General features: G+C 49.0%; 6 protein-coding genes across 6 annotated transcripts; 2 read left to right on the top strand and 4 right to left on the bottom strand.

Annotated features, from left to right (window-relative positions):
- Positions 1-255: 255 nt before the first annotated feature.
- CI109_105459 (mitochondrial Rho GTPase 1) lies at positions 256-3,182 on the top strand (the record flags this gene model as incomplete). The annotated part of the gene is made up of 15 exons (XM_032003358.1): positions 256-298; positions 378-436; positions 520-601; positions 663-805; positions 866-967; positions 1,032-1,151; positions 1,205-1,306; positions 1,361-1,683; positions 1,736-1,820; positions 1,874-2,022; positions 2,079-2,126; positions 2,180-2,462; positions 2,523-2,654; positions 2,721-2,917; positions 2,990-3,182. The coding sequence occupies 15 exons, from the start codon at positions 256-258 to the stop codon at positions 3,180-3,182; spliced, it is 2,061 nt and encodes a 686-aa protein (XP_031862216.1).
- Positions 3,183-3,675: 493 nt separating this feature from the next.
- On the bottom strand, positions 3,676-4,578 carry CI109_105460 (uncharacterized protein; the record flags this gene model as incomplete). Its single annotated transcript, XM_032003359.1, has 2 exons — positions 3,676-4,436; positions 4,503-4,578. 2 exons carry the CDS (start codon positions 4,576-4,578, stop codon positions 3,676-3,678), a joined length of 837 nt encoding a protein of 278 aa, XP_031862217.1.
- Positions 4,579-5,321: 743 nt separating this feature from the next.
- On the bottom strand, positions 5,322-7,734 carry CI109_105461 (uncharacterized protein; the record flags this gene model as incomplete). The annotated part of the gene is made up of 5 exons (XM_032003360.2): positions 5,322-6,757; positions 6,819-6,989; positions 7,082-7,203; positions 7,288-7,413; positions 7,511-7,734. The coding sequence occupies 5 exons, from the start codon at positions 7,732-7,734 to the stop codon at positions 5,322-5,324; spliced, it is 2,079 nt and encodes a 692-aa protein (XP_031862218.2).
- Positions 7,735-8,273: 539 nt separating this feature from the next.
- Positions 8,274-9,838, bottom strand: CI109_105462 (biotin synthase; the record flags this gene model as incomplete). The annotated part of the gene is made up of 7 exons (XM_032003361.1): positions 8,274-8,579; positions 8,639-8,714; positions 8,776-8,918; positions 8,983-9,092; positions 9,196-9,432; positions 9,488-9,554; positions 9,614-9,838. The coding sequence occupies 7 exons, from the start codon at positions 9,836-9,838 to the stop codon at positions 8,274-8,276; spliced, it is 1,164 nt and encodes a 387-aa protein (XP_031862219.1).
- A 434-nt stretch (positions 9,839-10,272) lies between these two features.
- Positions 10,273-10,972, top strand: CI109_105463 (uncharacterized protein; the record flags this gene model as incomplete). Its single annotated transcript, XM_032003362.1, has 5 exons — positions 10,273-10,416; positions 10,514-10,569; positions 10,638-10,694; positions 10,760-10,863; positions 10,923-10,972. 5 exons carry the CDS (start codon positions 10,273-10,275, stop codon positions 10,970-10,972), a joined length of 411 nt encoding a protein of 136 aa, XP_031862220.1.
- Positions 10,973-11,383: 411 nt separating this feature from the next.
- Positions 11,384-12,518, bottom strand: CI109_105464 (uncharacterized protein; the record flags this gene model as incomplete). The annotated part of the gene is made up of 4 exons (XM_032003363.1): positions 11,384-11,490; positions 11,550-11,675; positions 11,743-12,226; positions 12,291-12,518. 4 exons carry the CDS (start codon positions 12,516-12,518, stop codon positions 11,384-11,386), a joined length of 945 nt encoding a protein of 314 aa, XP_031862221.1.
- Between the last annotated feature and the right edge of the window lie 119 nt (positions 12,519-12,637).

Consider the following 12,637-nt stretch of genomic DNA (forward strand, 5'->3'; position numbering starts at 1 on the left):
TACTATTATCCTTCTCATTGAATTCCATTTTCACGAGACACATACACCACTTTCCGCGTTCATCCCACAACCTCATCCCAAAAATAGACAATAACAACATCTCTTCACCATCGCGACCAACCTCTCAGCGGACATCATCTACGAGTTCTTTGTACGAGCAAGATAATCTTAGCATTGCATCGATTGGGAAGTTAGGTAGAAAGAATACAAAGGACAACTGCGCTCGTTCCACTTTTTCAGCAACCCTCTCACGGGATGCCCCGACGTGATCTTGTGAGGATAGTATTGGTCGGTGATGGTGGGTTAGAGCTGTGTGATAACTTGGGAGCCTAGACGGGCGTTAAGAAGAGGATTTTGACTGATATGTAATGCTATAGACGGTGTTGGCAAGTCGTCAATCATCACGTCTCTCATCAAAGAATCATTCGTGTCCAACGTGAGTCGTGGTCGTGTGTCCTCGTCCGGTAGCCCTTGGAAAGGGGTCCTTAGAATATACTGATGAGCTGTGATGTCGTGCAGGTCCAACATGTCGTTCCAGAAGTCACAATACCGCCAGAGGTCACTCCGGAGAATGTCACAACATCAATAGTGGACACTTCATGTGAGCTCATCATCCCGACCCTTTCGCGCATGTTCACTAATGTCGCTCTGTGTGTATCTAGCAAATCCCCGATCTAGACCGCATCTCCTCTCACAACTATCTCGAGCACACGTCATATGTCTTGTCTATTCCATCTCCGAACCGAGCAGCTTCGATCGAGTGGCAGAATACTGGTTACCGTTATTCCGTCGTGAAGGTATCAATGTGCGTCAAGCTGCCTGAAGACTCATATGGAAAACAGGACAGCTGATAGTCAATTCACAGGTGCCCGTCATATTGGTTGGGAACAAAATCGACTTGAGAGGAGGAGAAGTTACAAATCAAGGATTGGAAGATGAGATAGCACCTATCATGCGAGAGTTCAAGGTCAGTCACTATCGCTCGTTAGGCACTCAATCGCGCTGATGCAAATATGGTCCTGATTCAACAGGAAGTCGAGACAGTAGTTGAATGCTCTGCTTCATTACCGCTGAACGTATCCGAAGTCTTCTACTTTGCGCAAAAGGCAGTCCTTCATCCTACAGCTCCTCTCTACGACTCACGAGAACATGTGAGCTTGTGTTTCAATCAGGTCGAGTCGAAGTCAAGCTGACATGAGTGTAGACCCTCAAACCGAAATGTTTGGAAGCTTTGAAGCGGATCTTTAAGATTTCCGACGTGGACAAAGATGGTCTGCTGAATGCCGTGGAGTTAAACCAGTTCCAAGTGAGTTGATCGGTCAGTAGAAGAAGTACTCGAGCTGACGATGTTTCCCCGCAGCAAAAATGCTTCTCGGCACCACTACAATCACAAGAGCTGGACGGTATTCTCGAGCTCGTCCGATCATATGACCCATCACTAGTCCTTCCCGTCCCCTCCTATTCCGTTCCTTCTACACCCCTACCCCGAGATCCGAACTACGGACAGTTACACTACTCTCCGCCTAATATCTCACCACCGGCCGAAGGGATCACAGAGCTCGGTTTCTTGTATCTTCACACGATTTTCATTCAACAAGGACGGATGGAGACGACTTGGACAGTGTTGAGGAAATTCGGATATGGAGAAGGATTAGATCTGAGAGAAGACTTCTTGACACCGAGGTACGCAGGTCTTTAGGCATGTCAACCGTGGTGGTATTGATCGCTCTCGTAGATTTGACGTGCCTTATGACTGCTCCGTCGAGCTGAGTCCTCTTGGAAATCAATTCTTGACAGATATCTTCGAAGCATATGACAAGGTACGTCGACGATGTTTCAGGACGAAAAACGGCCGCACTAACAGTCTCAACAGGATCAAGACGGCGCTTTGTCACAGTCGGAACTGGATGATCTATTCTCCACATCACCGGGCAACCCATGGTTGTCACAGGGTTTCCCAGATACGACTATCACGGATGACATGGGAAGAGTGACACTGCAGGGTTGGCTTGCACAGTGGAGGTAAGCTGCGTCTTATGCTCAGTGCTGGGAAGGAAGCTAACATGATTTTGGTTTAGTATGACAACGTTGCTGGATCACCGAACCACCCTCAACTATCTTGCCTAGTGAGTTCTTAACGGTGTGCTGCTTAGAGATCATTTAGCTGACAATCTCGAAGTCTCGGGTACTCATCTTCACCCGCTACCGACCTCCCAACACCGACGGCACTACATATTACTCGACCACGAAAACAAGATCGAAGACAACGGAAAGTCACACGATCAGTGTTCCTGTGCTACGTTCTCGGTGCCACAGGGTCCGGCAAAACCTCTTTACTGCGTTCTTTCGTCAATAAAGGGTTCAGAGGGGGCGAGGATGGCATGGGTGGTTACGAGCCTACTACGAAAGTGCTCAGTGTGGTCAACTCGGTCGAGATGGAGGGTGTGGAGAAGTATCTCGTGGTGAGTTGGGTCCGACAGCAAGATTCGGTTGAAAGGCGAATATTAACGATTCGTACATAGCTGCAAGAGTTTGGCTCGAAATACGAATCAGAAACATTACGGAATAGCAAGAAACTAGACATGGCAGATATCATCATCTATGTTCACGACTCCAGCGACACGAACTCGTTCTCATACATCTCAAATCTAAGAGTGAGTCGCGGCGTAATTGATCAAAAATGAGTGTGTAACGACTGCTGATACAATTTGTGGTATCAGCAACAATATTCATTAGATCATATCCCTGCGATCTTTGTGGCTACAAAATCAGATCTCGACCTGGCCCAACAACGTCACGAAGTCCAGCCGGATGTTTACTGTCGAAGATTAGGATTGACTGCGCCCATGGCGGTCAGTGCGAGATCTGGACCTCTGTCAAATCTTTGGATTGCCATCACGAGAGTAGCCTTGAATCCGTGCGTTAACATTCTGTTCCCTCACGTGTATAAGGGTTAAAGCTAACTTTCATCTGTGATTGATGGGTGTAGGACAACATCACTCGCTCGCGGACCTTCATCTTCGCTCTCACCGGCTCAGAGAGTCAGACTGATAGCGGGCATAACGCTGGGTGCTACGTCTCTCACTGCTATCATCGGAGTATGGATGAGATATCAGGGCTATACAATACGTGGGATATGGGGATGGTTCGGCAGAATAGGAGGATGGAGTAAGGGTGTGTAGGGCTCGGTCATGTTGGCCGAGGCGAGGGGTTGGTCGAGTATCTTGGATAGGTATCATTAGGCAGGTGGGCTTTATAGGGGATCGTGCGTTCCGTATCTTGCATTTGCATGCGGATGAGTGACGATTATGCAGCAGGACGATGCATGGGGTGCCTTGATACAGTACGCGAATTCTGTTCTCGAATGATCGTCACACACATAAAGATGGCGGCTCTAATAGTACAACAAGAAACGCACCAGAACGAGGCAGTCTTACAGGACATGTATTGACCCGAACACTACAAAGTTTGAAATAGTTTGTACGTACTTGAGGGATAATTTAAGCATAATACGAAGTATGAGATGGGTCATAAGATATAGAGGAACCAAAGTGTGAAGTGATAGGTGAAGTGGGATCACTCGAAGCGAACTGCGATTCAGGACAAGTCGAGCGTGTATTCCAAACGTCGGCGGAATGATTCGACGAGCTTGACATCTGTTTTCCGTGATTATTCTTACAGCGCGCGCGAGAAGAACGATGTTTCCGCGAATTCCGACGACGTTGTCGATGTCGAGGTCGATGTCGATGTAGCTAACGATGTTGCGGAATTGGAACTTGCCCGACTATCAGAGTGGAAGCTGGACGTAGAATGGAGAGTAGGATCTATACTTGGACCTGTCGCGAATACCGACAGGATGTCGGTTGAGCGGTGCGAAGTCCATATCCCTGATTCTGGGCGTGGCCCTGACCATGCCTCGCTTCTCCGTCTCCTGCCGATTCTACCACCTCGACGTAGCCAATAGTCATTACTATTCCCTCTTTCCTCCCTTCCATGATCGTGACAAGAGTACGATTGGACTCCGTACTCCGGGATGTTGAACTCGACATGCGATGTATACGGTGGTGGAGGATCGTCCCCTTGGCTTGGACTTGTGGCGAAGCTAGAAGTTGGGATGGAACTCCTTCCCCAATCCGTATCTCCCCTATCACTCAGACCCGTCGTAGGCTGAACGTTATTCGACGGTAGAGAGGTAGGATCCCTCGTCCATCTTGACCCGGACATATCATGAGTATCGTCGCCCCCTTCCAACGAAGTGGACGCAGAAGCGCTATCGCCACACCGCTCAGTCTCGCCTAATAATCTCGCTTGACCCCTCACTTTGTCCCGGACTAAGCGATGTATAGCAGATTGTATTTCTGAATCGGCTGCACAAAGCAGTTCGAGTTGACGAAGATCGTATCCTTCTCGGTTGGCCAGAACACCATCTTCGTCTTCTACAGTCTTGCGAGTTTATGAAAGGCGATATCGAGATCATTGATTGCCCGGTTGGTGGATGATACCCTCGACTGAGTCGGGATGCGCCAGTCTCGCATGTCCAGGTACAAGTCGGATCAATTTCCCATCGCTCAAGATCATCTTTCGAAGGAGTTGATGGGGAAAGGGCTCGAGGTGAGTTTGGGATTGGGAGTATTGCACGACGTAGGTGACGCAGCATCGATCAGAGATACGATTAGGAAGGCGATGACCGTTGTTTCTGGCTGGCTGAAGTGACGGATATTATGGGTGACAGAGATCAGTTATGATAGCGGTTGATGTGTAAGTGGATGCAAAGCACGCAATGTCCAATATGTTGCTTGGGAACGACTTGAATGTATCTCCTTGAGATGCGGTGTCGTGTTCGGTATCACGAGATGAAACAGCCTACTGTATATGTGAAGCACCGCCGCCTCCTCAATCCACCCTTCGCCGAAGCTCAACCCTCTCTCTCAATCCCTTCAAAGGAGGTCGACGAGCAACGATGTTGTGTATCAAAGTCAAATTTAAAGGGAGTCAACAAAGAACGGAGAGGGGTCGTTTCACTATTCATCAGAAAGAAAGGTAGACTGCATTGCCGTCAGTGGAGGAGATGTAAGTTGTTGAACCACGTTGGTTCTAAGAGATGTCACATGTCTGGCAGTGAGTGGGTGGCCTGTCAGTTACAGGAGACTGAGCTTCACCGATGCATGATCTCGCTACGAAAAGGTTGTTCATCAGTTGATGAGTAGATGACCAAGTTGCTTTTCCATTGTGGACCACCATACTTGCTTGACCACCAGCTCGATGATTTAGCTCTCCCCTGATGTCTATCTCCATTCTCCCTCTCCGCTGCTAACCGCTGGTCACTCCCTCCCAATGGCGATCCTCAAACTTTCATAAAGCTCATCCATCCCCTCTTCTCCCGATCTATACCTCCCTTCACCCATCAAATCGAGATCCAGATCCCAATCCTCTTCCGCATCTTTCATCCCCCCACTAATATGTGGTGGCGCACCAATCTTACCTCGTTGCGAAATAGAGGTAGGATCTCGAGTCCCTGCGACCTCAGCGGTGGGATTGGGTAATGGTCTTCGTTGTGGTTGTGCTATGGAGGCAGTTGCGCTGGGGTTGGAAAATGGACTGGCGGACGTGAGTGATTGAGGTCGTAAGAATGTATCGTGGGGGTTGGTCAGTGGACCAAAAGAGTCTGTCTGGACAGGATGGGGTCGTGCGTCGTACGAAGACGAGGAGTGTCGATCGCGATCTCGATGGGTCGAAGGGGGGTGTTCGTCGTGGTGGCGATATCGATCATGATTACTCTGCTGTCTCTCTCTAATCTCTCGTCCTTCTCTAGAAGTTCGACTATCCCTCTTCTTCGTATCGAGAACAAGATCATCGTACCCGCATCCGTAGCTGGAGGTCGTCCTACTTCCACCATGATCGTATCCGTACGGGTCATATACCCCTCCTAAACCACTCGACGAACGTCGGCTCGTCGTATAATATTCCCTCTCTGTATCCCTTTGTCGATCTCGATCTCGACCCTCGTAATGGCGAGCAGACTTGTCCGAATGTATTCTCTCTCCTCGAGAAGGTCTGGGTCTAGACCGATGACCATGTCCACTTCGATCTCGATCGTATCTCACACCTCTTGGAAGGGATGTGAAATATTCTCGTTCAGTCTCTCGAACTCGGATCTGTTCGTCGCCATGACCACGATATGAAACGGGTGTCAAACATCGTGATCCGCTCTTATGTCGACCCCTACTTGAGTGATCATCGTGATGACTATCTTTCTTTGGTGATGGAGAGAGAGCAGAATCCGTATATCCCCTATAAGGATTCTCCTCTTCCTCCAACTTTTGCTCTCTCACTTCAACCCCCACCGAAGAAGCTGACGCTGCCGAGCTAGCTCTAGCCTTTTCCTTGATGATCTCCTGCCAATCCCTCCCTTCTAAATCATCGTCCCCTTTTTTGGACTTGCCCAGCCCGCTATTCCGAAACATCTTTGATCGTGCACAGTACAGCAATGCAGCGATGAGGATCAAGCCGCAGAATGTGAGAGGGAGTACGATGGCGATGATAGATGGTTTGGATGAGTGGTGGGAGGTCGTTGATGTGTCACTCTGAGCTTGAGCTTGGGCTTGGACGGCGGACAAGGGAGTGGTCGTTGGGAGGGAATAGGAGGGTTGAAGAAGGGGTTGTTGAGCTTGTGCTTGCGCTTGGACTTGGTCGGATTGGACCATCGAAGTGGGTGCAGCCACTGAAATTGGATAGGTAGGCTGAGGACCTGGCGTCGCTGCGAAGTTATCTATCAGCTCCTGATCTCTTGGAAGCGAGAAGGTGGTTTGTGTACTAACCAGTCAGCATTCGACCTTCGCTGACAGTCGGATTCGCTGTCGCTGTCGCTGTCGGTACCATACGAACGCCAGTCTTCGAGTCCTGCTCGATCGTCGTGCTCATGGTGGGATCCTGACCTGCAAGATTGCCACTCGCGGAATTCGCCGCCACCCCCGCTGCCGCGACGTACGCTACGATATGGTGACCAGCAGTGTAAGCGACAGGGCTGCAGACTTAGAACTTAGACAGGTTACGGCGACCAGCGCAACAAAATAAGACCTACCATTCCCTGCTCCTGTTCCGCCGACTACGCTGAACCCAGGAGAACTTGACGAAACTCCTTCATCATTCGTCATAGTTAAGAATAGTCCACCCATCTCAGACTGAGCGATGACCGGCATCGTCCTGAATGATACCAGGATATCAACGTAGAGTCAGCAAGGAGCGAGAAACGAGGAAAGGTGATAACGTGGAGATTGTTATACGCACAATATGGTAGAGAATGTACCATCCCCATTATCGGTGATTTCGGGCCAACTCTCTTTACCACAATCGGAGGGTTGTGGACCTGTACAAAGCGCGAAAGAAGGTGAATAGATGGGTCGGTCGACACGCCTGTAAGGAAAACACAAGAATCAGCAAGTGACGTGCCGCTTGATCAATAGGATACAGAAGCGAGAAGGAGACCAGACAGAGGAAAGATGCGACGTACCACGTTGCTGTCAACGATTGACCAGCTTGTACCGATACACCTGGTGCTGGGTTGAGCCATTCTATCGAAGATGCCTGATTATTGTTCGATCCGCTTCGAGAGTAATCGGAGTAGGGCGATTCGTCGTCGGAGTTGTCAGGGTCGTGTTTCCGCCCTTGTGTGACAGTCGCGAGTAAGAGCGATATCAATAAAGAACGGGGAGGTAACATCTTAAGTCCCTGCATGTGGATTCAGAAGGAGATGGGAAAAGAGGAAGGAACCAGTCCTTCCGTTTCACAGCCAGATACACTTAGCTTCGACGGAGATGTGAAAGAAAGCGATGGACGGATCAATACAAATGAAGACGCACTGCGCCTTGTTGAGTGACACTGTACCGACACTGAGTGGAGAACGAGGACGAGAAGAAAGGGAATCGCGGAGAGGGGAAGAAACCAGGAAGAGGGACCGACGATCGTATGATTGGATGATTAGATCCAGAATTCCATCAAAGCAGTATTAGCAAGGAAGGACATGACTGTCAATGATCGAAAGCATTCTCAAGAATCGGGCAGGAATGATTAGGTCCGAGTCATCATCCATACCGGCCGAATCGTAATCTTCAGTATGTCTCGGATATCAGTATGAGACATACTCCCCGACCGTTACCTATCTAATCCCCATGCATATGCTTACAATTGGGGAACCCGCACCGAAAACCTATAATCTACAATCTCTCCTTCTGCTACTCCAAAGGAAAGTCCATATGGCTCCCATGACCGACCTTTCAAAGAGTCGCGCTGACCTCCTTCTCGTTGTTCAAACCAGGAACGTCGAGACTCTCGCCATCTTCGAAACTTCTCTGACCTCGAAGACCCCATCGACCGAGCATCGCCTTGTCCTCTTCCCATCCTGAACAAGGGGTGGTGAGCATCTTCTCACCAGTGAAGATGGCGTTGGCTCCTGCCATGAAGGCCATGGCTTGCTCGACCTCGGAAAAAGTGTGTCGACCGGCAGCGAGTCGAATGATAGTTTTGGGGAGGACGATACGGGCAGTGGCGATGGTTCGAAGGACGGTGTGAACGGCGACGGGCTGTCAGAAAGGATAGGGTCAGATTTGTGCAGCTTTCTTCAGGCATATGCGAAACTCACGTCGTTTTTCTCGAGAGGAGTACCTTCAATGGGGACAAGGGTGTTGACAGGGAATGATTCAGGGTGTTGAGACATTCTGATGGGGGTTGTCAGCTTCATCTTCTGATCGCACTAAAATCGAAGACTTTATAGCTCACCTGGAGACCTCGTGGATCAACCCGACTCGGTCCTCATCCTTCTCTCCGAGACCCAAGATACCACCGGAACAGACTGAAATACCAGCATCTCGGACAGCATCGATGGTGGCCAGTCGGTCATCGTAGCTTCGAGAGGTGACGACCTGCGCGGGTAGAAAGATCAGCGATTTGATTGATACTTGGCTAGGGGAGCGGAGTCAGACTCACCTCGGGATAGAACTCTCTTGAAGTGTCGAGGTTGTGGTTGTACGCGCTCAGACCTGCTTGCTTCAATCTGATCGCTTGTTCGGGGGAGAGCATTCCGAGGGTAGTGCAGACTAGAGCGCGATTGTCAGTAAACGACATTGTGAACTAACATCGCTCCTGGTGCCGTAGTACCATAATGTTGAGGTAGATGGACAAATTGACGCTACGACTCACCTTCCATTCCCATTCCTCGAACCTCTGTCACCATCTTCAAGATCTTCTCGAAACCAGATTTCTTTCCTGCCAAATCCCTCCATGCGGCACCCATACAGAATCGAGTAGAACCGTTTGCCTTGGCCTCTCGGGCAGCTTGGAGCACAGGCTCAATGTCGATGAGTCGGGAAGCTTTGGTGGGAGTTTTGTAAGAGGATGATTGGGAACAGTATTTGCAATCTTCGGTACATCCTCCGGCTGCGGAATAGTGACAACTTAGTGACCTGAACAATAGAACATAGAGTATACTCACTTTTGATGTTCATAAGGGTACAAAGCTGGATCCTAGAAGCGTCCTGATGAATCCTGTGAACCGAAGCCTAAAAACAACCGAAGCAACATCAGCTCACGGAACAGCGAGATTCTCCGCCCAACTTACAGCTCGGAAGATGGTCTCCATCAGAGGTCCATCAAAGATCTTTTGGATCTCGCTCCTCCTCCAATCGTGTCTGACATCCCCGTCGACCCATCGTCTTCTCTGAGTCTGCTGAACGGAGGGGGAAGGTGGGAGGTAAGGTGGATCAACGGCGACTGCATGACCTCGAGCATTTCGAATTGCAGGAGCGAGAAGGGTAGGACGGATAGAACGTGCAGAGAGGGCCATGATGAGATGTGAGGTGTGTTGAGTGAGCAAGTAGCAAGAGAAGGAGAAAGGAATAGTGTTATCTTTGTTTCGGTGTGAGTAGTAGTAGGTAGTGGTACAAGTTGGGGAATGGGGACGACGGGGACCCGGAACGAGAGAGTAAGCAGAGCAATGCAATGCAATACAACCGGACGGACGGACGGAATCAATTTGAATGAATTGATACCCGTGCATTTTCCCCGTCTATACCGTGAGAGTGTCGGTCCCTTCGGTAAATTGAAATACCGTATCACATCCGTCCTATTACATTGGTTGGACCCTTGCTCACTACCCTATCCTCGATCAGGTAGTCAGATAAATCTCGCTTACTGTGCCATCGTCGCGAAACCAGTCAGCCAGCCAGCGTATCCAGGACATTGCATACGGCGCGTGCCAACGCGCTCGTGTCACTCGCCATGCGAAAGTCGTTTGCAGACCCTTCATCCTCGTCCTCGTCCTCTGGCAAGACCAAGGAAGGACTCACCACCGCGTCGCTCGATCTACATCACTTGCCAGATGATAAACCTGTCTTTGCGTGTCAAAAGTGTTCAGAGATCGTCGTGGGTGTTGCGTCTCTAGTCCATCCGTCCTACTATGTATGATTGTCTGCTGCACGTCAGCTGTTGCTGAGATTGGATATGTCGTGTCTGTGTACAGGCTTTGCAAGATGAACTCGTGTCGAAAGCTTTTAACGGGAGATCAGGTCGAGCGTAGTAAGCGTCAGACTATCCGTGACTGAGTGTGATGAGCATCTGGTTAATCAAGCTGTATCGGACATCAGTCTAATGAACTCTACCATCAACACGTCACTTGGCAAACAAGAAGATCGCAAGCTATTGTAAGTGTGTCAAGTGGGGCCGCTTCGATTCTATAAGGACCACTGATTGTCTCGAGTTTCTCTAGAACCGGCTTGCATACCGTGGCCGATCTGCATTGCGCTAGTTGCAACACATCACTTGGATGGATGTATATCAAAGCGCCGAACGGGGATCAGAGATATAAAGAGGGTGAGCCCTCTTCTTGAGGAGCGGTGCTCGGGAACACAGGCTGATCGGATCCGGAATAGGACGATATATCCTCGAAGCTGCAAAGATCGTAAAAGAGAATAATTGGTGATGGTGCTTGAGTGAAATGGTGTATCTACAGTATATGTTGCGACGATTATGATGTACTTAGTTGTAAAATTTTAGGCTTTCGTTGTACTAGTGGTTTTCATGAGTGACCCCTCCTTATGTTATTCAAGATATATCGCCGTCTACTCATGTCTCATGCCATCTTCACGGTCGGTCTGGGTGTCCTGCTTTGTTGTCAGTGATAATCACTGACGCAAGAACGATTCGGCGATTGCGAAAAAAATTGTAAGACTTGGATCTGAAATCATAATCGGTCATTGTCCATTCATATTGTTGTTTCACTACGCTTCTATTTGCTTGATATCTATATTACAACACAATTCTCCCATATAATAATGCCCAGATGATGATGCCAAATGATACTAGATACTACTCAATGTCGTACCTTCAAGTTTTACCATTCGATCTCGGCTGGGAAAAATTTGTTGATCAAGCCGAGGTAGTAAGGCTTGAGTTCTTCAATCTTTGGTGGTTCATCAGATTTGGAGTAAAGGTCGTAAGCTGTAACGGCGTGATGTTAGCCACCATTTCTTTTCGTCATAAGAACAGGCAAGACTCACGGTTGAAAGCTGTGACTGCTCGTAGTTGGACTTCATCACCTTCGTTCATGAGGTGTCGGTAAGCACCTTCTCGGTGCCATGGGTAGAAGGAGTGGTATCGAATCATAGAGATGGCTTCTTTGGGAACTGTGACACGATTAAATTGTCATTGTCAGCAACGATTAAAGAAAAGGGTGACAACTAGTCAACTCACGAGAGGATTGTCGAGCACAGATATCGGCGAGATACTCGTCGTGACCCCATGACAACATGACGTTGTCCAAGCCACATCCAGGCTCATAAATTCCATTCTCCGTCATGATCTTCTCATCGTAATAATCCGGGTTCTGCTTGAACGTCTCGGGGTAGATGATCTTGTCGGAGAACTTGCATCCAACCACAAATGTGTCCCCGACGACATCCCATTGTCCATCCGCTCCAAAGAAACATAACAATTTCCCCAGATCGTGGATCAATCCTGTCACTTGCATCCATTCGGGTTTACCATCACGTCGGATAGCTTCGGCAGTTTGGAGCAAGTGTTCGATCTGACCGACGGATGTGTCGGGATCAGATTCGTCGACGAGCGTGTTGAGCATTTCCATCGCTTCCCAGATGGACATGCGAGCTCGGACAGTGTTCTTGAACTCTTTTCGGATTCGAATATTGTACTCGAGCGTTTGTTTTTCGTGTTGTTCCTACAATCATCGAAACAGTCAACGACATGACCAAAAAGTTTCGTGAGAAGACGACCACACTCACGGCATAGAAACCTTTCACTCGATCACATGCCTCTTCATATTGTCTGAAATTAGCCTTGTCCTTCTCCGAATCAAATTTGCTTTGCTCGTCGAAAGCGGCAGCGGCAGCAGCAGCAGCAGCAGCTTGTGCTTTCAATTTGAGAACGTTGACCTCGTCAACCTCGTCAGAGACTGTGTCGAGGACTTTGGCATTGTGTTTGATATAGTCGGTGACTTCGGGAGCGTGCATTGTGTTTGGATGTCTGATGGGTCAAGTTTTAGATAGAGTAGAGGATAGAGAGTGGTCACTTGTGATTTGGTTTGATTTGGTAGCAAGTGCGAGTTTGTTTGATCAGAGGGAGAGGGGAT

Source organism: Kwoniella shandongensis, chromosome 10 (genome assembly GCF_008629635.2).
Source record: "Kwoniella shandongensis chromosome 10, complete sequence".
In the NCBI taxonomy this organism is placed as follows: domain Eukaryota; kingdom Fungi; phylum Basidiomycota; class Tremellomycetes; order Tremellales; family Cryptococcaceae; genus Kwoniella; species Kwoniella shandongensis.